At 37.5% G+C, this 25,475-nt stretch overlaps 1 protein-coding gene across 3 annotated transcripts in view; it reads left to right on the top strand.

Moving 5' to 3' along the window:
- Positions 1 to 25,475, top strand: part of UBE3A (ubiquitin protein ligase E3A) — a 71,243-nt gene that overhangs the window by 2,794 nt on the left and 42,974 nt on the right. For 2 of the 3 annotated variants that reach the window (XM_010832619.1, XM_010832618.1), the window contains exons 2-5: positions 4,882 to 4,945; positions 7,485 to 7,604; positions 9,292 to 9,362; positions 10,873 to 10,917. Coding sequence is in view for 2 of the 3 variants with exons in the window: in XM_010832618.1 (XP_010830920.1) it covers positions 10,916 to 10,917 (2 nt within the window). In the remaining variant the exon portion in view is untranslated. The remainder of the gene's footprint in view (positions 1 to 4,881; positions 4,946 to 7,484; positions 7,605 to 9,291; positions 9,363 to 10,872; positions 10,918 to 25,475) is intronic. The other variant, XM_010832617.1, reaches the window with a different exon arrangement.

The following is a 25,475-nucleotide window of genomic DNA, read 5'->3' as shown; positions in this document are numbered from 1 at the left end:
ACAGCCTAGATAGCATATTGAAAAGCAGAGACATTACTTTGCCAACAAAGGTCCATCTAGTCAAGGCTGTGGTTTTTCCAGTGGTCATGTATGGATGTGAGAGTTGGACCATAAAGAAAGCTGAGCGTGGAATAATTGATGCTTTTGAACTGTGGTGTTGGAGAAGACTCTTAAGAGTCCCTTGGACTGTAAAGACATCAGAACAGTCAGTCCTAAAGGAAATCAACTGTGAATATTCATTGGTGCTGAAGCTAAAGCTGCAGTACTTTGGCCACCTGATGAGAAGAGCTGACTCATTGGAGAGGACCCTGATGCTGGGAAAGATTGAGGGCAAGGGGGCAACAGAGGATGAGGTGGTTGGATGGCATCACTTACTCAATGGACATGAGTTTGAGCAAGCTCCAGGAGATATGAGGGACAGGGAAGCCTCGTGTGGGTGGGGCACAAAGAGTTGGACACAATATTAGTGACTGATCAACAGTGGAAGGAAAAGACATGGTCTTTAGAATCAGACAACTTGATCTTAACCTTATATTTACTAGTTAAGTGACCTAAAGCACGTCACCTAAAAGGAAATATTCCTCTTTTGTAAGATGTTTATCCTGAGAAGTATATTTTGTGAACATTTTCAAGCAGTGGAAGTATAAAAACGAATTATATGTATGTTCTCTAAAAGTGTGGTCTAGTCAGAGAAGAGGCTGGACTGGCAAATTTTTTCCGAATCGTGTACAGTTTCATCTGAAATGCTACTCTGGAACAAAACCAACAACAGAATAATTGGGGGAAGTGTTGGAGTGTGGGGGAATTTCTGAGATAGAATTGATAGCAGTGGGTGAGTTTGTTGTACTGGAAAGGGCTTCTCTTTAGAATATAACTCAGTTTTCTAATTTGGATGACTGGACTGGTAGTGGTATCATTACTTCCCCTGGTTTTTCTTAATATGTCTGAGATAAACATTATTCATGCCTCAGTGCTCACTTTATATGTTACTTTATAAAGAATATCTTTACTTTTTTCCCAGACTTAAGTCAGAATACTCTATTTGTGCACTTGTATTGTGGTTTCTTCCTCACAACACTTAACTGTGCGTTGCAGTTACCTACTTTATTGTGGTTTTTATTGTTTGTGCCCATTTCCCCCATTACATGGGAATAAGAGCAAGTCTAGTTTCCAATTCTGGGGAGGGGGGTCACTAAAACTTTATAGACTGAATTTTGAATTTATTTTAATTTTTTAAATTAATAAATTTTAATTGGAGGCTAATTACTTTACAATATTCATAGTGGTTTTTGCCATACATTGACAAATCAGCCATGGGTGTACATTTGTCCCCCATCGTGAACCCCCTCCTACCTCCCTCCCCATCTCATCCCTCAGGGTCCTCCTAGGGCACCGGCTTTGAGTGCCCCACTTCATGCATTGAACTTGGACTGGTCATCTGTTTCACATTTGGTAATACACATGTTTCAGTGCTATTCTCTAAAATCATCCCACCCTCGCCTTCTCCCACAGAGTCCAAAAGTCTATTCTTTATATCTGTGTAAGAGCATGTCTAGTTTCTTTATCAGTATGTCTTCATCCACTTGTAGACCTTCAAACATTTTAAAATTTGGGCTATAATTGCCATATAACATTGTATTAGTTTTAGGTAGTAGACATTCTTTGATCTTTAGTATCAAACTGTACAGTGGTTGGGCTAAATAAAAACGAGGGGGGAAATGAAGAATGGCACCATTTTTTTCGTTTTTCACTTTTTTTTTTTACCATTTTTCTTATAACCTGTAATTAGCAGGACAACAAGAGTAGGAAGAGTAGGCACATCAAGATGGAGTGAGTTTTTTTTTAATAATTGAGTTTGATTTTATATACTAATGAACATCCCAAGTGCATGTGTACCATTGGTAACTGAGAGTAGCAGGCTTATGACTCAAGAGATCAAGGCTTAAAAGTTGTAAGGGCTCTTAAGATGTGAGGGATCTTAAAAGATGTTAGGGATCTTAAGTATATAGAGAGGTGATGAAGGAACAGGCGCTGACCTTGTCCAGAAAATTAATTTAACCTAAATTGCTGCTAAGTCACTTCAGTCGTGTCCGACTCTGTGCGACTCCATAGACGGCAGCCCACCAGGCTCCCCCGTCCCTGGGATTCTCCAGGCAAGAACACTGGAGTGGGTTGCCATTTCCTTCTCCAATGCATGAAAGTAAAAAGTGAAAGTGAAGTTGCTCAGTCGTGTCCGACTCTTCGTGACCCCATGGACTGCAGCCCACCAGGCTCTGTCCATGGGATTTTCCAGGCAAGAGTACTGGAGTGGGGTGCCACTGCCTTCTCCATAACCTAAATTAAATAGCCCCTTTTCTTACCTTAAGAAAAGGGCTACTGATGGAAACTTAGAGGCTGTGGTTGGGGAGTAGGAAAATGAACTGGCAGAAGACATAGTTCCAGTCAGAGGTAGAACACTGACAGGTACAGCATTATGGAAGCCAGGAGGGGTGAGAAATGGTTAGAATTGTGAAATATTGCAGAGAAAAAGTAGGATTAAGAGGTCATAAGATGTAGCCCATATGAGAATGATGAGGACTTTTATAAGAAAACTTTGAGTATGTGAAAAGTTTTGTATGTTAGCATGTGAGGTAATGGTCTTTCTGGTGGTTAAAGGAAGGTAATGGTACTGTAAAGTGTTAATGGAGTTGAGGGAATTATGTTGGAAGTACTATAAGAAAGTAATATTTAAAAATTTAGTGAATTTAAATCTAGAGTGAACTAAAATGAGGAGAACCTAAAGGCAGGAAGATTTATGCAGGAAAGTTACTGGGAACACTCTTGTTGAGAAATTTACAAATGTACAAAGCTGAATGAGTTTGTCAACAAGTAGCTTTCCCACAAATTTAAGACACTGTAAACATGGCATAAATGAGAACAGGATTGCTACGTGGACATAATGAAAAAGTGATAGAAAAAGTAGTCTGGAAATTAAGTTTGTCCTATGATTATAAGGAGGTGAAGGAAATAGGCTATTGGAGAGGAGATAAAAGACATGACAGATGTATTAATATGCATATAATAAATATGCACCTGTGTAGAGGGAGAAAAAGTGAGGGTAGGCAGATGGACTGTTTTAAGGATAAATGAAAATGATAGTAGGACAGGTGGATATAGATTCATATTGACATTTCTTATTTTTAGATGCATTTCTTATTCTTTGATTTATACTGAGCCCTCTGTTGAATATAAAGAAAATAAAGGCACTAAGTGCGGTGTAAGAGTGCTAATAGTTAAATTTGCAGAGTGCAACTAGCATTTTTGGTGCTTACAGTTTCTGTTACTTATCCTATATCTTCATAGATGTGGTATATTTCTTCCATGATTATGTGTTCCTAATCTTCTAAGGCAAAGTATCTCAAATTGGGGTATACATATCACATGAAATGTGTGCTTAAAATACAGATCTCTATATCCCCATTTTATGTACTGAATCACAGTCTCTGGAGGTTGAGATCAAGTAAGTATGCATTTTTTTTTTTACAGATTCCTCAGGTGATTGTATTATAGAAGAGAGTTTGAGACTCTGTTAAGATCTTAACATTTGATTAATTTTAAAAACAGTAATTATATGCTGCTGCTGCTAAGTCACTTCAGTGGTGTCCGACTCTGTGCGACCCCATGGACTGTAGCCCACCAGGCTCCTCTGTCCCTGGGATTCTCCAGGCAAGAACACTGGAGTGGGTTGCCATTTCCTTCTCCAATTATATGCAGTATATTCATTTTCTGACAACAACCTTTAGGATGCTGGGTGGGTTTCCTGACTTGGTGGGGAACTTGGTTTCTTCATATGTAGTAAAAGGAAATATATTAAAAAAAAAAAACAAAAAACTTCAGTTCTGTTCAACTGAGACGTGCTCTGATTGTGTACAAATGAGATAAGAATTTACAGTGATTATTTGGATCCATGCTAAAGCTTAAAGGCTTCAAAATTTGTTTTTTGATAAGAGAAGTTTTGATAGGTTAAATGTTTGATTTAAGGAATAATAATTGCTACCGTACACTGAGGCCCTATTATGCTCCAGGCAACATTGTCTTACATACTTTAAAAATATTTTCACTAATGCAACAACCTGACACCTAAGACTGACAGGACACTCCCAAGCTGCTACTCTGGGAGGTAGCGGGGCAGATGCTCTTATATGTACCTAACATAGCAGGTGCTCACCATATATAATTTAGTTAAAAGCTTAACTGCTATAGGTATCTGAAGGAATTCAAGACACGTACTTAAATAGTTGTCATGTATTTTCAGCCCTGTTGGAGAGAGAGAGGAGTAAGGAAATGGAGATCAGTAAGCTCTGTGGCCGGAGAAGGCAATAGCACCCCACTCCAGTACTTTTGCCTAGAAAATCCCATGGACGGAGGAGCCTGGTAGGCTGCAGTCCATGGGGTCGCTAAGAGTCGGACATGACTGAGCGACTTCACTTTTACTTCTCACTTGCATGCATTGGAGAAGGAAGTGGCAGCCCACTCCAGTGTTCTTGCCTGGAGAATCCCAGGGACGGGGAAGCCTGGTAGGCTGCCGTCTATGGGGTCGCACAGAGTCGGACACGACTGAAGCGACTTAGCAGCAGCAGCAGCAGCAGCAAGCTCTGTGGCTGAAAATGGGCATCATGGTTCTGCCCGCTGGAAGCCTTCAGGCCGCAGGGCCTGCCTAACTACCTGTCCATACATCCTGGCAGCAGCTCTTAGGGGCGTTTGTCTCTTGATATGTTTTGAATATTCACAGATACTACAAATGAGTTTGGTTCTGTAATTTTAGAGCAATTTTTTTTCTTTGAAAGTTGTCTATTCAGTTGTCTGTGTAAAAAGAATTGAGTGAGGTGTTTTATGTTTTAGGTTAAAAATCTGTAAGAGCCTGATTTTAGAATTCACCAGCTCCTCAGAAGTTTGGCGAAATATGGTATGTTTCTGTTTTATTTTTTGAAAGTCAAAATTGCATGAATATCTTAATGTCATGATTAGAATAGTGATGTATTCAGCAGATTTGGATAACTGCCATTTTTAAAAGATTATGCTGCTAGGTGCTAAATCACTATGCTGCCAGGTAGACTGTATGAGGGCTCCAAGTGGGATTCGGAAAGAAATTTAGAAGAGGTTAGTGTGCTACGAGGGGTAAAATAATTGCATAAGAAGATTGAGGGGGCAAGTTTGGCTGTTAGGCTATGAGTTAATAATAGCTTCCATTTATTGGGCTTTTTCTATGTGTCAAGCACTGTTTTGAACAAAATACATGTTTGTTCATCCTCATGACAGACCTCTGAAATAGGTACTACTGTTACCTTAGTTCTGTATATTGGGAAACAGTCTTGGAGAGGTTAAGAAACTTGCCCAAGATTTTCCATTGAGTAAGGGACCAAACAAGGCCTTGTATCCATACTGACTCTGGGAGCTGTTTGCTCTGTTGAGCACTAGACTATGAAAAAGTAAGTCTAGAAGAGAAAACTTGCCTCAGTATTTTTCACAGAACATGTAGCTCTTTAATGAATTAATTCATCTCAGTTAATCAATTAAAAGGTATTTTGACTTCTTCATTTTTATGTTTTACAGGTTGGAAAGTTAGACTTGGATCTTTTAAATCCACATACACTATTAGTCTTATGAAGACCAGAGGAAATACTATTCGTTTCAGGGGGCGCATTACCTCTTTTCCAAATGACCTCAAGAATCTTCTAGGTTGTTACTAGGAAGCATGTAACATGATAGGAAAATCTAGGAAATCTGATATCTTCCAGGGATTATAAATCCCACATATTTAGGCATACCTCAGAGGTATTTCAGGTTTAGTTCTAGACTACTGCAGTAAGGCAAATAAAGCTAATCATGTGAAGTTTCTGGGTTTCTGATGCCTATGAAGGTTATATTGACAGATGCTTACTATAGTATGTTAAGTGTACCATAACATTATGTCTAAAAAATAGTGTACATATCTTAATTAAAAAATACTTTGTTGATTAAAAAAAGTGCTAAACATCATCTGAGCCTTCCGCAAGTTGTTATAGTAATATCAAAAGTTACTGATCATAAATCACTGTGACAAATATAATAATGAGAAAAAATGTGAAATATTGCAAGAATTAACGAAAATGTGACACAGAGACATGAAGTGAGCCAATGCTGTTGGAAAGATGGCACCTGTAGACTTGCTAGAGGCAGGCTGCCACAAACCTTCAGTTTGTCAAAGATGACACACATTATTTGTGAAGCGCAATAAAACGAAGTATGTCTGTATTGGAGTCCGCGAAAATTATTTATGTATTCTTTGGCCAACTCTTACCCTTATCTGAATTTGAAGCCCAAGTTCATAGGCTGCAGAGTTATGGGTTCAAGCATTGATGTTTCATCCCTTAGTATTCTCAGATAGCTTCCTATTTTATAAATGTCAAGGGTCTTTTGTTTCTGTCTCCTAATTTTCTCATCTTTCCTTAGATAGCTTTTCAGATTTGGCTTGGATATATAGTTTGATAGCGAAATCATCCGGAGGAAAAACTAGTTGCAGGGCATGAACTCTTGATTCTGGGATATTCCCGATGTGTATCTTTGCCAGTACTGCAGTGTGAGTAGGATGCCTGATAAATCGTGAACCATGATAATCAGGACAGTTCAGCTAAGGCCAAGTAAGGGGATCAGAGGGTACTAGGTTGAGGGAGAAAAAAATGATTTTGTATTTCGCCATTCTCTGTCATGAAACTGAATGTTAGTGGATTTATGACTGATAAGGAGAATATGATATTCATGAAATACCCAAGGAGTTTTTGCTACTGTTATATTATCCTGTGGAATAAGTAGGAATAGACTTGAGTGTGTGTGTGTGTGTATGTGTGTGTGTGTGTGTGTTTGTGTATAACTATTTCATTAAGCATTTGACTACCTGGAAAACTGTTACTATTAGTCCCATTTAAACTATTATAATTGTGGATTCTCAATTTATATTTTAAATCTTTGCTTACTTACATATATTTAAATCATGAGGCTCTAGAGCAAAACTAAACAAAATCACAAAATACTAATTCTGGTTAGGAAGTCAATATACCTATGTTTTAGTCCTAGGCCTGGCTTCAACACTAATACTAAAATCTTGGGCAAGTCAATTAATCACTCTAAGGCTGCTTTGTTTTTCTGTTTTTTTAAAATTCTTTCTATCGTACCTACTTGGTATAGGTTAGAGCCATAGTTGTTTTGAGATTTAAGATACTGTTGACCAAAGTGCTTTTGTAAACTGTGACACTTCATAAAAGTACAAGATTATTGTCATGTTTTCTCAAGTGAAGAAATAATTTAAGAAAAAAATGCTGGAAAATAGTCCTTGAAAGCATTTCTGTAATTATTCTTCTGATGAATGTTACATTGGCACCTAATTTGAACCTGTGAAAATTTTTTTTTTTTGAACAATGAATTGAGTTTATAAAGTGTTCTAACTAAAGATTTGTTTAATTTATTAGAGTTATTAAACCTACGCTCAGATCAAGTTAGCAGCTAGACTGGTGTGACAACCTGTTTTTAATCAGTGACTCAAAGCTGTGATCACCCTGATGTCACCGAATGGCCACAGCTTGTAAAAGGTAATTTTGAATGTTATTTTACAGCCTTTAAAAGGCTGCCATTGTAAAATACATGCTGTTAAAAAAAAGAAGAAAGAAAATGTATAGTTGACAGGGATACTGACAGCTAAGAATAGTGGACCTACGAGTTGACCCGCTTCTCCGTTTAATCTCCTTCCTAAAATACTTTCTGCCTTTTCCCCAGACTTATCTGTATGAATAAATAGGAAAGTATTTCTAAAAATTTCCAAGTTTTTAAATAAAGATTTTATTATGAAGATTAAAAAAAAAAACTATGAAAAAAGTCTTAATATACATTTTAAAATATGCTTTTCATGTGGTGAGAGTTTTAATAACACTGGTATACTGTTCTGTCCCAGAGAGTTACAGTGGAAGTTAAAGGAGGGCCTTGCAGTCCAGAGAAGCTGCACCTCATAAAAATCTCTCTTCTGATTTGTTTTTCTGACAAACTTTAGGTTAACCTGAGTCAGTACTTTTGGGGTTTTTTTCGTTTGATTTGTGTCCTCAATTTGGTAAAATTACGGCTGACTGAATGGATATGAGCTTGAGCAAGCTCCAGGAGATGATGGACAGGGAAGCCTGGTGTGCTGCATACAGTCCACGGGGTTGCAAAGAGTTGGACACGACTGAGCAGCTGAACAACCAGATCCTTACTTCCCAGCATTTGACAGTAAAGAATAAAGACTCTTCAGGAGCTTAATTAAAGCTTGGAAGCTATTGTTAGATCTTAGGTATTTTATTTATTTATTGGAGTTTTGGAATTTTTTTCCCCCAAACTTTAAACTTATTTTGTATTTGGGTATAGCCAGTTAACAATGTGATGGGAGTTTCAGGTGAATAGCAAATAGCATATATCTGTTCTCCCCCCAGATCTTACGTACTTTAAAATTTTGAGTGTTTGGATCCTAACTTTAGGATACTCTTTGGTAAATTATTTAGAATGTTACAGACAGAATACAATAAGCAGAATGACTAGAAATTTATACAGGCAGGTACTATTACTTATTACTCACTATAAGATAAAAAGTGCTTCTTTTAGTTCAGTGTTTATTCATAACCTTTTTCTTGATTAAAAAACAATTTCCGTTTTGAGTGAAAAACAAATGCACTATGTTTAAGAGTCTTAGGGTAGATTGTTTTAAGGTAATAATCGTCAATTTATATTATTCTTTTCTTCTTCTTGAATTGGTTTAAATTACTTGGTTTGACTTTAAAGTGGTTTTGGTAGTTACATTAATATATGTTAATATTAAATGATGCTGATGTTTACGTATTCTGTTGTTTAGGGAACAGACTTTGGAAATTAGAATGTAGATACCATTTGATGTATTTAATCTCTATTCCATTTCAGAATCTCAAAACTTTACAATAATTGCAAATTGTACTTCTGAGACTTGGAGTTATGTTCCCTCTTGCTTGCATCTTACCTTTTTGCAGTAGTAGTTTAATTTCCCTGTCAATGTGTCCTCAGTTTTTCCCCCTCTCTCTTTCCCTGTTAATTTTGAAAATTTTGCCGCCTACGTGTTTAAAAGCTTCTAATCTGCCTCTCTTCCCTTAGAGCCAGCAGGTTTATTTTTTGTTTTGCAAGCCTGCTCTGCCTCCTTACAGTATGACATCTGATGCTGGAGGGTCGGTCGCACTTTCAAAAATGAGTCAGCTGGTACATGGGGTTATCATCACTTTTTAGCTCTTCTGTCTGAGAGATACAAGTTTGGAAGCAATCTTGGGGTACTTACCCACAAGGCTGGTGGAAACCAGGTGTGTCACAAAGGTGATTTGTTTGCTCCCTGGGGGAGAGGGTGGAGTGAAATTTTTGCATTTGTGTCACTGCCAAGTCACTGCCACCTCCAGCATGCCCCAGGTTTTAGTTCTGATATCATTTTGTGCATAATTGAAAATGTGAATATACTGCAAAGAAGATCTAAAATAAATATTTGAGCTGCTGGACTCCTACATTTTTTTGCATTCTTTCCCTTGGACCACTGCAATGAGGGATAATTTTGAAAGTGATAAAGAAGTGAGTTTTTTAAAACTGAGAAATACGGGAAACAGATTTTTTCTTTTCTGGTGGCTCTGAGTTTAAGATTTCTTTTGTTAAAAGTTGTTTGGAATTTGAAGTCTCAAGTCAGTGATAAAATTACAAATCAAGTCCTTGTAATATCAGTTTGAAAATTTAGCTTTTGACCTCTAAAAAATATTTTACCTATTCTGTGAATTTAAAGTGTTGAAATCAGTTTTATGCTGATTCACCTTAATATATGTTGACTGATGCTGGTTATAAAAGTGAATAGAGTAATAGGAATTTATTTTTTTTAACATGTTGGGTAGGGTAGGCAGAATTGGTTCATGCCCCAGAATGAAAATAAAAGATTTCTTACTGTCTTAGAATTTTGAATATTTCTACTTAAAATAGCAGCAGTATATTGAAAAAGTAGAAAAAAACTGGCAACTGTTTATAGCTGAAGTCATTCATTGTTATCCACAGCAAGATTTTTAATGCCCTGGAATAAAATTGACAGGTACACATGCTGCCAGTGTATTTTCAGGGAAAGCTACTTTCGTTGAAATAAGGTGATCTTGATCAGAATGGTAAATCAGACTTCAGTGTCTCAAAATTCATGAGGCTATTAGGTTTAAATTTGTATTATCTACAGCAGAGATTGGCAGACTTTTTTTTTAAAGGGCCAGGTAATAAATATTTTAGGCTTTGTGGGCCACGTGTCTGTAAGTTTCTCAGCTCTGCTCTTGTGATATAAAAGCAGCCATAGACAGTATGTAAATGAATGAGCATGCCTCTGTGCCAGAACAAGCTTATAAAAATAGGCGGCTGACCCAGGCCTTAGTTTGTCATCCCAGGCAGTAGTTTGCTGATACTTTATCTAAAGTTTGGGATCACGAATACCAGTGCATACCTTTGATATTGTGAATAACTGATACTTGGCTGTAGACGGTTTCATAGTTGTATGTTTTTATTATAAATATTTGACTTTGTAAATAATTATGATTTGTTACATTGGTTTGTATGTTGGTACCTAAATAGTGTTTAGTTTCCTTTCCTTAAAAAAATGAACTGAGTTTTTATTAGTCTAGCCCTTATGATAAATGTGTTGTATGGCAATCTGATCGGATCACTTTTTTCTCATGTTGAACTTTTAAAATTGTTAACCCATTAAATCTTGGTTTCAAATTTGTCTTCCAAAATAAAATGTTTGCTCCTTTTTTGAAATATGGAATATTTTGCTTAACTTTTCTCAATTGCATTTTACAGATCATCAGGAGAACCTCAATCTGACGACATTGAAGCTAGCCGAATGTAAGTGTAACTTGGTTGAGGCTGTGGTGTCTAAGTTGCTCTAGATTGCTTTAAATGGTATCACATTTTTTGAAAACAATTTCCAGTTAAAGAGAGTAATACTTTAGAAAGTAAATTGGAAGATAGGAATACACATGTCTCATTTTCCCTACCAAATAAATACCTCTAAATCTTGGTAACATATTACTAGATTTCTACTTCTAGACAGATAATTGCATACCCCTGGATTCTTACATATTTTTGCTCCCCTAGAAGTTTTAGTCTGTTAGTGTGAAAGACCTGGAAGCACATCAATTCATTTATGGTGGTAGAAGGATCCCAGGATGGAACATGAACATAAAGAAGTACCAGTGTACTCAGGTACCTTGATGCAACAGGGACCTAATCCACATGGCAGAAAACAGGGGTGATCAGGGAAGGCTAAGTTAAGTCTTGAAGTGAGACTGGGAGTTAGCTAGCACATGCTAGGCAGAAACACAAGCACTTACAAAGCCACATAGTAAACGTAAGAAGCAGTAGGCAGTTGAGGATTTTTAGATTATAGACTAACCGAAAGGTGGAAAGTTAAAGGAGATGAGACTGGATAAAAAGGACTAGGTGCTTGCATGCTTTGGGAACGGCCTTGGCCTGTCTCTCATAGGTATTTGGGAGTCAGTAAAGAATTTGCTAAGTAGGGTAACCTTGTTAGATATATATATTTTTAGTAACTTTGCTGGCAAGGAAACAGGATTGAAGAGAAATCATATGGTAGGAAGACCAAAATTTAGTCAATGAAAGCCTAAATAAGGGCAGTAGTATATTAGGAATTCAAGATAAACTTTTCTGGTTTAAAGAAAAGTATTTAGAAAGTGAAGTAGTTAAGACTTCAGTGATTAGTTGTGAAAATATAAGAAGTTTAAAATAACTAGAGATGGTGATTATTGAAGCAGGGCTTTAAGGTAATAAAGGTTGGAATGAAAAATATAGGTATAGGGATTTCTCTTGAATAAGAGCAAAGACCCGCATGAATGTAGAAGAGGGAGGTAAGGATGAGTGCTGGTGCTGCTGCTGCTGCTGAGTCAGTTCAGTTGTGTCTGACTCTGCGTGACCCCATAGACAGCAGCCCACCAGGCTCCTCTATCCCTGGGATTCTCCAGGCAAGAACACTGGAGTGGGTTGCCATTTTCTTCTCCAAGGATGAATATGTAATATTAAATGTATTGGTAGGTAAGAATGGGGAAGTCAAAGCCACTGTGCCTAAACTGTCAATTTTCTTAGTAAATTAGGTCAGCTACAACACTGTGTGCTTATGGAAGAAGTGGTTTCATTGTTGATTAAGCTTGGGACATATAGACTTAAACAGCAGATTTCTTTCCTGAAAATTGTGAAAAATCCTTTAGAATGATATACATTGTGCATCTCCAAGAAGGGATTATAAAATGTATTTTTCAAACATATGTGTCCATGTAACTTAAAATTTTTTTGTGTGGTAAAATACACATTATAAAATGTCCAATTTAGTGGTAATTAGTTACATCTATATTGTTGTGCAATGATTGCCACCATCATCTCTGTAACTCTTTTCATCTTGCAAAACTGAAACTGTCGTCAGTTAAAAAAAATCACTCCCCATTCACTCTTCTCCCCAGACCCTGGCAATCACCATTCTACTTTCTTTGATTTGGACAACAATACCTCGTATACTCTGAGTGCCCACAGTATTTGTCTTTTTGTGATTGGCTTATTTTACTTACATAGCATGATATCAGGGTTCATCCATGTTGTAGTGTATGTCAGAATTTTCTTCCCTTTTAGGAACTGAATAATCTGTTGTATGTATGTAACATTTCGTTTATCCATGTATCTGCTGATGGACACCAGTTGCTTTTGTTTTAGCTATTGTGAATAATGCTGCAGTGTAAGAATACCTCTTCGAGACCCTGCTTTTATTTCTTTGGGTACATTCCCAGAAGTCAGATTGCTGGATCATATGATAGTCCTATTTTTAATTTTTTGCACAAGGTGCCTTCATACTGTTTTCTAGAGTGGCTGTACCACTTTAACAGTTTGACCACATAATGCACAAAGGTTATAATTCCATACATTCTCAACATTTGTAATTTTTTTTTTTTCCTTCACTATAAGCCATCCTAATGGGAGCACGGGTATTTCTCTTTATAGTTCTTTGACCATGTAACTTTTTAAGAAACATTTTAAAGTAGTTTTTGTAGAACTCAAGAGTTTGGTTAGGGGATTTGAAAAGACTGAAAACTTGGAAAGTTCTTGGGGAAAATGGGTGAAGTGGACCAGATATTGAGAGTCTCATGCTAACAGGGTACCCAGCTAAGATTAACTTATCCATACTTGCAGTTAGACGACTTTTCTGTAGTAGCCAGAAAAAGATGCATGGTATTTCACCATTGGCTATTAGAACAGATGGGAGTGGCATGTGTGTAGAGTGTTAACATTGGAGTAGTTGAATTTACATGTCATCTGTTGGAAAGGTTGTGGTGCCAGATGAAGATGTTGGGTTGGTTATAGAACGCATGATGGGTCAAAGATAGTTTCAGTTTAAGTGAAACTCTTACAAGCATAGATGATGATGATCAGAGCCTAAGGTAGTGATTGGCTGAAACTGAGAGGAGATGAGGGACCCTCAAGTTAAGAAAGTCAAGTATTTTGGGGGCTTGAGGGTTGGGATAGATCATGCATACAGGCATTGAAGTCACAATGCCAGTGATATAACTGGGGCAAAATAGAGGCTTTAGTATATGAGTGCAATTTACCAGAAAGTTTCTAAGTATAAGTTGTGTTTGTGTTGTGCTTTTTTTTTTTCTTTCAAATGGGGGATGGGCATTGTTTTTAATACAGTGAATAAGAAGGATAACAGTACATTTAGGGACTTGAGTTGTCTGTGGAAACGTCACTTAAAAGAATTATAAGAAATGCATTTGGGGGCAAGTTAGGTTTCAGTGAAAGCTAAAAGATTGAGAAAACATTATATAAAGCAATTGAAGATATGAATGTGTTTCTCGCGATCTTGATGGAAGAGGTTAGATGGATGCATCAAGAGTAAAGAATGAAGAGGAAAGATGAGGCTTGTGTTTTGTAGTATGGCAAGAATGTGAGGTGCGGTAGGATGTTTATCATGAGGTTCCAGATGAGACTCTGGTGTTAAGTTCTGGTTGAGTTTAGCAAGGTATCATTGCTGTTGCCCATTGTAAGGTGGAGTAACTGGAAATTAGAACTAACAAAGATTTCTAAGCTTCTGGCCATAATGGTGAGACTATAGTTCTAAGTTTTCATGTCTGCCACAGTTTCTCAAATTTCTGTAACTGTAGAAACCATAACTAGGCAGTAGTTTAGTAAGATTTCTTCTACCTTAAGCTTATGTGTCTTGATTTACAAAATAGGCGATGAAGCATTCTTGTTTTTATCTAAGAATTAACTAGTGTGTTTTATTAATGGCAACATCTTATATTTATTAAAGCGTGATTCTTTTTACCACTTTGAGATATATTTGCATTTGATATCCTTTAGGGAACACCTCGAGTACATTTTAAATAATTATATAAAATTAAAGAATATGCATGGTTTTAGAAATTCTTAGTGTCACCCATTTCCTAGAGCACAGAAAAACATAGTTTTTAACAGCTGCATGCTAATTTATAGTTTAGCCTCGAAATAGAACTGACACAATAACCCAGATCTTTTTATTCAATTATATAATATACTTGGATTTTGTTTAAATTCTACATACCATATAGTAGTCTTTTTTTACATACTAATTTAGACTCTTTAATTTTCTTAATGATTTCAAAGCAGTTTTAGTAATTTCAGATTTCTTGTCTTTGGTAGTTACTCCGCAACCTTATCTCTAACACTTCGGCTATGTTTTTAGGTATATAATTAAGACTGTAAAGGGAACCAAGGGTAAGTGTATCAAGTGATTTATGGTTCAGTATTTGCAAATGCTATTTTTTTTTCTAAATGTTGGCATGACCAAGGTCTTAGTCCTCAGGCCATAGTCCTCAGGCCATTATTATCTATTATCTATAGATAAGATTTCTTCATAGGGCTTCCCTGGTAGCTCAGCTGGTAAAGAATCCACCTTCAATGCAGGAGACCCTGGTTTGATTTCCTGGGTCAGGAAGTTCCCTTGGAAAAGGGATTGGCTACCCACTCCAGTATTCTTGGGCTTCCCTGGAGGCTCAGACAGTAAAAAATCTGCCTGTAATACAGGAGACCTGAGTTGGGAGGATCCCCTGGAGGAGGGCATGACAACCCACTCCAGTATTCTTGTCTGGAGAATCCCCATGGACAGAGGAGCCTGGCAGGCTCTAGTCCATGGAGTCACAAAGAGTTGGACACCACTGAGCAACTCAGCACATAGTATACCAACCATAATGTAAATTGAAATAGCTAATTGTTATTGGATCAAAGATTGAAGTTATTAAACCCTGTTACTTATGCTCAAAACTTTTCAGAGGTCTCTCCCTCAGAGTAAAGTCCAAGGATCTACAAGGCTCTGTGCTTCCTTTCACTTTTGTGACCTTTGTATTTTCTTTTGCCCATTTTTATCCTCACTTGCTTAATGCTCTTGCCCTTAATGATTTGGTGTTCTTAAGATGTGTGCCTGTTTTCTGTGATCCTTCTCTCTGATAACCACATGGCTTCCTTTCTCCTTTGCTTTATAGCTCTCAAATGATCCTTATCAGACAGTCCTTCCTTGACCAACTTTCTTCAAAGAATGATCATGTTCTGTCTTCCCTATTCCTTTTCCCATGCTGTATTTATCTTCATGGGATTTAATATCATTTGACTGGTTTCATATTAATTTCTTTATTGTCTGGCTCATTTAATACCAGGATGGAAGTCTAATGTTCTTTAAATGTGTTATGGTGTGTTTTTTGGCCCAGAATGTGGTCTGTTCCATGTGAGTTTGAGAAGAATGTGTAATCTGCTGTTGTTGGATGAAATATTCAAGAGATGTCAGTTGATTGATGGTGCTCTTGAGTCTATCTGTGCCCTTAATGATTTTCTGCCTGCTCCATCTGCCCATTCCTGATAGATAGGTATTGAAGTCTCTGACTATAGTAGTAGATTGCTCTAGTTTTCTTTGTAGTTCTATCGTTTTTTGCCTGAAGTTATTTGATGCTCTGTTGTGCGGTGCATACACATTAAGGATTGCGATATTATCATGGAAAACTGACCCATTTCTCCTTGTGTAATGCCCCCTTTTAGCCCTGATAACTTACTTTGTTTTATTTTTAATTGGAAGATAACTGGTTTACATTGTTGTATTGGTTTCTGCCATACAAGGTGAATCAGTGGTTAAGTATATGTGAGTCCCCTCCCTCTTGAACCTCCCCAGTCCCACCCCATCCCACCCCTCTGAGTTGTCACAGAGCAGCACGGAGTTGAGCTCGCTGTGTTACACAGCAGCTTCCCACTAGCTCTCTTTTACGTGTGGCAGTATGTATGTTTCAGTGCTACTCTGTTTGTCCTGCCCTCTCCCCCCTGCTGTGTCCACAGATCTGCATCTCCATTCCTGCCCTGCAAATAGGTTCATTAATAACATATTTCTAGATTTCATATATATGCTTTAATATATATTTGTTTTTCTCTTAATGACTTAATATATATTTGACTTTCTCTTGATGACTTTACTCTGTATAACAGGTTCTAGGTTCATCCACTTCACTATAACTGACTAAAATTCGTTCCTTTTTATATTTGAGTAATATTCTATTGTATATGTACCACAACTTCTTTATCCATTCATCTGTTGATAACACGGACATCTAGGTTTCTTCCGTGTACTACCTATTATAAATGCTGTTGGAATGAACATTGGCGTACATGTATCTTTTTTAATTATGGTTTTCTCAGGGTATATGTGCAGTAGTGGGGTTGCTGAATCATATGGTAGTTTTATTCCTAGTTTATTAAGAAATCCTATTCTTCATAGTAGCTGTATCAATTTACATTCCTACTAATTGTGCAAGTGTTCCCTTTTCTCCACAGCCTCTCCAGCGTTGATTGTTTGAAGATGGCCATTCCAACCGCTGTGAGGTGATAACCTCCTTGTAGTTTTGGTTTGCATTACTCTAGATAATGAGTGATGTTGAACATTTTTTCATGTGTTTATTGGCCATCTGTTCACCTTCTTTGGAAAAGTGTCTATTTAGATCTGCGCATTTTTTGATTTGGGTTATTTGTTTTTCTGCTATTGAGCTACATGAACTGCTTGTATATTTTGGAGATTAATCCTTTGTCAGTTATTTCATTTGCAGTTATTTTCTCCTGTTCTGAAGGTTGTCTTTTCATCTTGTTTGTGGTTTCCTTTGCTGTGCCAAAACTTTAAATTAGGTCCCATTTGTTTATTTTTGTTTTCATTTCCATTATTCTTTATTCTAGGAGGTGTGACCCTGATACCTTTTCTTTGGAGTCTGCTCTGGCTGAAATTAATATAGCTACTCTTGCTTTCTTTTGATTATTGTTAGCATGGTATATATTTTTCCTATTTAATTTATATGTGTCTTTATATATAAAGTACAGATAATGCATAATTGGGTCTTGTTTTTTGATCCACTCTGACAATCAGTGGTGAAGAATCCACCTTTCAGTGCAGAAGACATAGGTTCGATCCCTTAGTCAGGAAGATGCCCTAGAGAAGGAAATGGCAACCCCTTCCAGTATTCTTGCCTGGGAAATCCCATGGACAGAGGATCCTGGCATACTTCAGTCCATGGGGTTGCAAAAGGGTCAGATACAACTTTGTGACTAAACAACAACAACGTATACACATACATGAGTAGATACACACACACATATGTACACATAAGTATCATAAACCAAGTACATAGTTGATATTATTTTAAACAACTTGTATGTCTTAGTTAAGATTAAGAAAAATAAAAGGTTTTCTTTTACTTTTCACTTATTTATCAGTGCTTGTCCTTCTTTATGTAAATCTGAGGTCCCAATCTGTATACTTTTCACTTATTTCTTTATCAGTACTCATCCTTTATGTAAATTTGAGGTTCCAATCTGTATCATTTTCCTTCTCTTTAGAGAATTTCTTCTAACATTCTTGGAAGGCAGGTGTGCTGACAACAAATTCCCTGAAGTTTTATTTGTCAGAGCCTTTATTTCTGCCTCACTCTTAAAGAAGAATTTCACAGGGTATAGAATTCTAGGTTGGTATTTTTTTCTTTCTCCATTGCCCCCATCCCCCTTAGTACTTAATGTATTTCATTTCACTCTCCTTTCATGGTTTCTGAGGAAAAGTCAGATGTAATTCCTATGTTTGATATTTTGTAGGTAAGGAATTTTCCTCCTCTGGCTTCTTTCAGATTTTTTTTCTTTATCTTTGATTATCTGTAGTTTGAAAATGATATCACTAAGTGTAGGGTTTTAGAGCGGGAATTTCTCCTGGTTGGTGTTTTTTGAGCTTCCTGGATCTATAGCTTGGTATCTGATAGTAATTTAAGGACATTTCTCAGTGATTGTTTCAGATATTTCTGATGGTCCTTTCTTCTTTTTCTAGTATTCCCATTATGTGTGTGTTACACTTTTTATAGTGTCCCACAATTGTTAGTCTTTGTTCTCCTTGCTTTTCAATTTTCAAAGATTCTGATGATAATATCTAAGTTCAGAGATTCTTTTCTTAGTTGTTTCCAGTCTACTATTAAGCCCTCAAAAGACATTTAAAAATTCTGTTACAGTGTTTTTGATCTCTAGGTTTGTTTGTTTTGGTTATTTCTTAGGATATCCATCTCTGCTTACATTTACATGCTGTCTACCTTATTCACTGAAAAGATCATATGGTTTTTCCTTTTTAGTCTTACTGATATGGTGAATTACCAAGCCTGCAGTCCTGTGATAATCCAACTTGTGTGTCAGTCAGTCAATCAGTTGGGTCCAATTCTTTGCGACTCCCATGAATTGTAGCCTGCCAGGCTCCTGTCCATGTAATTCTCCAGGCAAGAACACTGGAGTGGATTGCTGTTCCCTTCTCCAGGGGATCTTCCCCACTCAGGGATTGAAGCTGCGTATTCTGCATTGCAGGCAGATTCTTTACCGTCTGAGCCACCAGAGACGCCCTGCTTTATTCATTAAAGCTTAGTAAATTATATATTAACTAGCTCTTAGTTAGTTTAAATTCCTGGTATGATAGTTCCAACATCTCTGCCATTTCTAATTCTTAAGCTTGCTCTGTGGTTGCAAATAGTGTTTTTTGCCTTTTAGTATGCCTTGTAATTTTTTCTTGATAGCTGGCATGATTTCCCAGGTAAACGGAATTGCTGTAATAGGCCATCAGTAATGTGATAGTAAGATGTAAGCGGAAAGAAAGCATTTGATAATATCCCATCAGGATAAAGTATTTTTGCCTGAGGACAGGCCTTGATAAGAAGAGAGGGCACTTCAGTTCAGTTCAGTTCAGTTCAGTCACTCAGTCGTGTCCGACTCTGTGCGACCCCGTGAATTGCAGCACGCCAGGCCTCCCTGTCCATCACCAACTCAAATCCACGTCCATCGAGTTGGTGATGCCATCCAGCCATCTCATCCTCCGTCGTCCCCTTCTCCTCCTGCCCCCAATCCCTCCCAGCATCAGAGTCTTTTCCAGTGAGTCAACTCTTCGCATGAGGTGGCCAAAATACTGGAGTTTCAGGTTTAACATCATTCCTTCCAAAGAACACCCAGGACCGATCTTGTTTAGAATGGACTGGTTGGATCTCATTGCATTCCCAGGGACTCTGAAGAGGGCACTGGTATATCTTGAAATGGTTCCTTTCTCTGCCCCCCCTGCTAGAAGCATGAGAGGAGTTTCCTCAGTACTGGCTCTGAGAACCTGCTTAAGCTCCTTGGGGTAATTCTCATAAAAATTCTGGGGGCTCCCCTATGACTGGCCCCTCCCTCTATGGAGTTTTTAAGTCCAGATTTTCTTAAGGCCGAGCTTCTAGGAGTTTGTCAATTACAGTTAAGGTTTTTCTGTCCTGTCACAGGTTCCTACTTATGGATCTCTGCTTCAGTAAACTATGACTCCCTGTATTTGCCTGTCTCTCAGTATTAGGGACATTTGGCGTTATGCTCCTCCGTCATTTAGGAATCCAAGAAGAGTTGTGGAGTCCTTTCATCTCTTCATCTTTTTGTTACTGGATTGGAGTAATTACTTTCTAGCTTGTGGAACCAGAAATCAGAAGTTGAGATGTAGCTTAGATGCTCTTTTGTCTGTGGAGTGGAAGAAAATATTTATATACAACTCCGAATTAAATATACTTTTATGTGTTTAAAAATATTTTTGGATTAAATAATGTCTTGAAGTACATTCTGAAGTAAAAGATACAAAATAAAGGTGGCTCTTCTGTTTCCAGGATTCCCTCCTGGGTTCTGACACCATGTTCTTGCTGTCCAGATTGAGCCTTTGCATGCACCTTTGTGTGCCTCTGATATGCCTAAGGAACTGGGAGGTATCCTGATACCTGCCTCCCTTCGTGGTTAAGTACTAGAAAAAAATAGTTAATTGACACTGCTTTCTAGACAGTATCAGGAGAGGAAGTGAAGAATCCTCACTGAGTTTCTGAAATTTGCTGGGTTCTGAGAACGTAACTGTAGATAAATGGTCAGATCGTGTGTCTCAGGGAGCTTACCATGTAATTAATAGGCACTTATTATAAAGTGTACTGAAAATAGGTACAGGTTACTGTGGGAGCAGCAGTCATGATCCTGAAATGATACTAAGCTGAATCTTTAAATAGAAGGAGATATGCTTCTGGTTCATAGTAGGGATGAATGCCTCTGACTGAGTCTTCTCAGAAGGCAGAGTGAGCACAGCCCTGTTATTTTGTTGAAGTACTCCAGCGAAGCAGTTTTTGGGATCAGTGTGAATTTGCGTTTTATTATATTGTACTTGTCCTTAAAAGATTTTAAGAATTGTTAGTGGGAATAGTTTACAGTCCTTCTCCTAGAATACTTTGTGAGGATTAAAGGCCATAGTGGGCAAAAACCACTCACTATGTTAATGAATTTTTATTGTTTTTGTTATTTCAGCTCGTAACAGTACCTTTTACTCAGGTGCCCATCCCAGAAAACCTATGTATTCAGCTTTTTCTATTCATTACCTCTGCATATACATCTTTTAAATGTTTCTTCCATCAGTTTCCTTTTCTTTCCTGCTACTTCTTCACTCTTTGTCTGGTCTCTAATAGTAGTCATTACCCAACTAGATTGCCTGCCTCCAGTTTTGCCGATTTTGGTCCCAGTTTACAACATGGAATTATTATAAAGGCAGATTTGACTTAGTCATTGACTTACTTAAAACCCTTTAATGACTCCTGCTGCAGATGTTGTTATCTAGTGGTTTATGAAAAGTGTGTGAATATTCTGAAACTTCTTGCCAGATGAAGTATATATGTATTTTTATGGGAAGAAAGTTACTGACCTTTGTTAGATTACTCCTCTGCTGGCTAAAATCTGAATTCCTTATCATGTCTTAAAAATTCTCCCATAATCTGGCCTCTCCCTGCCTTTGCTTAGTCTTTGAGTCCTTCTTGAACTTTATGCTACTGAACTGCATCCAGTGGTCTTAAGACCTTGTTCTCAGACTCTTCTGTCTTCACTCACTCATTTCTCTCTTATCTGAAACAGTCTTCCTACCCTCTTTGTCATCTGTTCCCCAGTCATCCTTTGCAATTCATCTTGGCTAAATTGCCTCTTTTTATATTGCCATACCTCCTGAGTCCCTGTGATGTTAAAAATCTTCTGGGTTCCTTCTACCCCCCACCCCTTAAACAGTTCCCTGAAGAAAGAGCCCATAAAAAATAGCCATAAGATCTGAAATAATAGTTCTGTTTTCTCAGGCAGAGTTTGAAATATACTGAAGAAGACATTTGGAAGTAATCAGGTATTGCTAAAGCCTTGAAAGATGAAAATCTCCAAAGAGAAATACAAAAGAGAAAATGTCTAATGGCTTGTCCCTGGGGAGTATAAGCATTTCTAGAGGAAGGGAAGCATCTGAAGAACAGCCAGAGAGAAAGGAAGTCAGGAAAACAGTGTCCTGAAAGCCCATAGTCAGTAAATTCCAAAAGACCTACATTTCTTAGCAAGGTTACATAAATTTGATATGTAGTTTTAAGTTTGATATAGCCCCATTTGGCTATTTTTGCCTTTGTTGCCTGTACTTTTGGTGTCATACCAAAGAATTCATTGTCCAAATCTCATGTCCTTTAACCATTCCCTTATGTTTTCTTCTAGGAGTTTTGTAGTTTCAGCTTGTATATTTAGGTTGATCCATTTTGAGTTAACTTGTATATTGTATTGTATAAACTAAGGGTCCAGCTTCATTCTTTGTGTGGGGATATTCAGTTTTCCCAGCACCACTTGAAGAGACTGTTCTTTCCACATTGTATACCTTTGGTACCTTTGTTGAAGATCATTTGACTGTTAGGTTTTAAGGGTTTATTTCTGGATTCTCTGTTATGTTCCATTGGTTTGTATGTCTTGTCTTTATACCAGTACCATGCTGTTGTGGTTACTGTAGCTTTGTAAAGATGTTTTGAAATCAGGAATTGGAAGCCTCTGGCATTGTTTTCTTTCTCAAGATTATTTTTGCTACTTGGCATACTTTGAGATTCCATATGAATTTTAGGATTGTTTTTTCCCATTTCTGAGAAAATATCATTGGGATTTTGATAGGGATTGAATTGAATCTTTAGATTTCTTTGGGTAGTATGGACCTTTTAATAGCGCTTCAGTTTTGCAGTTGATGAACACAGGATACTTGTTTGTGTCTTTAGTTTCTTTCAGCAGTGTATTGTCATTTTCAGTGTACTAGTCTTTGGCCTCCTTCAGTAAGTCTGTCCATAAGAATTTTATTTTTGATGCTGGTATGGAGGGGAATATTCTCTTAATTTCCTTTTCAAGTTGTTCATTGTTAGTTCATAGAAACAAAACTGATTTTTGCATCCTGCAACTTTACCAAATTCATTTATTAGTTCTAACAGTTTGTGTGTGTGTGTGCATGTGTGTGTGCGCGCGATCTTTATGGTTTCCTGTGGGCAGAGATAATTTTGTTTCTTCCTTTCCTATTTGGATACTTTCTTTGGTTTTACTTACCTGAATGCACTGACTAGGATTGCCAGGAATCCTGTGTTGAAAACAAATGATGAGAGCAGGCATCCTTGCCTTGTTGGTGATCTTAGAGGGAAAGCTGTCAGTTTTTCACCATTGGGCATGATACTGACTGTGGACTTTTTATATGGCCCTTATTATGTTGTGGTAATTCCTTTTGTGTCTAGTTTGACTTTTTGTTATGAAAGGGTGTTTGTCAAATGCTTTTTCTGCATCAGTTGAGATGATCATGTTATTTTTGTCCTTCATTTTGGCAGTTTGGTATATGACATTGACTGATGTTCATACGATGAAACATCCTTAACATTCCAGGAACATATCCCACCTGGTGGTGGTGTATAACTTGAAAGTGTCAGATTTTACTTCCTAGTAATTTATTGATTTTTGCAGTGGCACCCCACTCCAGTACTCTTGCCTGGAAAATCCCATGGACTGAGGAGCCTGGTAGGCTGCAGTCCATGGGGTCGTGAAGAGTCAGACAAGACTGAACAACTTCATTTTCACTTTTCACTTTCATGCGTTGGAGAAGGAAATGGCAACCCACTCCAGTGTTCTTGCCTGGAGAATCCCAGGGACGGGGGAGCCTGGTGTGCTGCCATCTATGGGGTCACACAGAGTTGGACACGACTGAAGCGACTTAGCAGCAGCAGCATCCGTATTCATCAGGGTTATTGGTGTGTATTTTTCTTGTCTCATATGTCTCTCATTTTGGCATCAGGATTATGCTGGTCTCATAGGTAAATTTGGAAGGGTATCCTTCTCTTCATTTTTGGGGACGAGTTTGAGAAGGATTGGTGTTAATTCTTTAAATCTTTGGTAGAATTCTCCAGTGAAACTATCTTGTTCTGGACTTTTGTAGAAATATATACTCATTTTCTTTTAAGGTTATTCAGCTCATTGGTGTATCTTGTTGTTAGTGGTCTCTAAAGATGTTTTCTGTTTTTGTGGCATCATCATAATTTATCTTCTTTCATCTGATTTTGAAAATTTGAGTTTTTTCTTGGTTTAGCAAATGATTTGATGATTTTCTTGAAATTCCCCCCAAACAACTGTCATTGGTTAGTTTTTCTCTTCGTCTGTGCTCTATTTCATTTCTTTGTAATCTTCATTGTTGTCCTTCTAACTTTGAATTAGTTTGTTTTTTTGGTTACTTGAGGTCTAAAATTAGGTTGTTGATTTGAAGTCTTTTCTCTTTTTTAATGTGGGTGTTTACCACTCTGAAGTTCCCATGCTTCTGCTTCGTCCCATACATTTTGGTATGCTGTATTTCATAGTTGTTTCTTTCAAGGTATTCTGTAATTTTTTTTTTTTTTTTCTGATTTCTTCTTTGACCCATTGGTTGTTCAGACTATGTTGTTTAATTTCCATAGTGGCTAGTTTCAAGTTTTCCTTTTAATTGTGATTTTTTATTTCATTCTGTTGCAGTTGGGAAGGACACAGTATGATCACCGTTTTCTGAAATTTTGCTAAGATTGTTTTGTGGCGTGGCATGTGCTCTTTCCTGGAAAACGTCTCATGTGCAATTGAGGAATTGGAGGTTCTGCTGTTGTTTTGTGCAACATCTTTTATTTGATTGTTAGGTCCATTTGTTCTATTATAGTGTTCAAGTCCTTTGTCTCCCAAATGATTTTGTCAGGTAGATATATATAAATATATATATGGAAAGTGAGGTACTAAAATGTCCTACTATAATTGTTACTGTTTCTTCCTTCCATCAGTCAATGTTTGCTTAATTTATTTCAGTGCTCTGCGTATATATTTTTAGTTGTATCTTTCTGGTGAATTGATCATTTTTTAAAAATTACATGTTATGTTCGTTGTTTCTTAATGACAGTTTTTAACTTATAGGTCTTTATTTTCTCATATATTATCTGCCTTCTTTCAGTTATCACTTGCATAGTATGTTTTTTCTTTATTTCACTTTCAACTTGTGTATGTATGTCCTTGTATCTGTAAAGTAACTCTTTTGTATACAGCATTTAGTTGGTGTCTTGCTGATAGTGTTCTTGACGCCAGTTGTCATTGTATCTCACTGTGCACACTGCTTATTGAACCCATGGTAGACAAGGCACAAGTGGGGAAGCTGGAAGAAAACTCAAGGAGCCATAGGAATTGCGGACCCATTTATTCTTTATTCTTGTCTGGCTGGCACAGCAGCCGTAGCAGCAGAACTGCTATACTCTCCTCTTGTGGCTGGTCCTACGGGCGCAGCCGTGACGCAGCAGTAATGCTGCCGCTTTCTAGGTGGAGCTTACAAGTGCCAACAGCACAAAGTAGCCTGTGACCAAGCAGTGCCTCGTGACACTCATGCATAGTGCGATCAGTGATCTCAGCTGCCGCGCACTCACTGTTTACAAAACTTGGGGCAAGAGAGCCTGAACATGCTGTCTTGGCTAATTTACTCTCTTCCCTACGGTTGGGGTGTTTTTTTTTTTTTTTTTTTT

This window comes from Bison bison, unplaced genomic scaffold (assembly GCF_000754665.1).
Source record: "Bison bison bison isolate TAMUID 2011002044 unplaced genomic scaffold, Bison_UMD1.0 scf7180017861807, whole genome shotgun sequence".
NCBI classification, from domain to species: Eukaryota; Metazoa; Chordata; class Mammalia; order Artiodactyla; family Bovidae; genus Bison; species Bison bison.
Note: the sequence above shows the minus strand (reverse complement) of the source record. Positions and strands in the feature narration are given on the sequence as shown.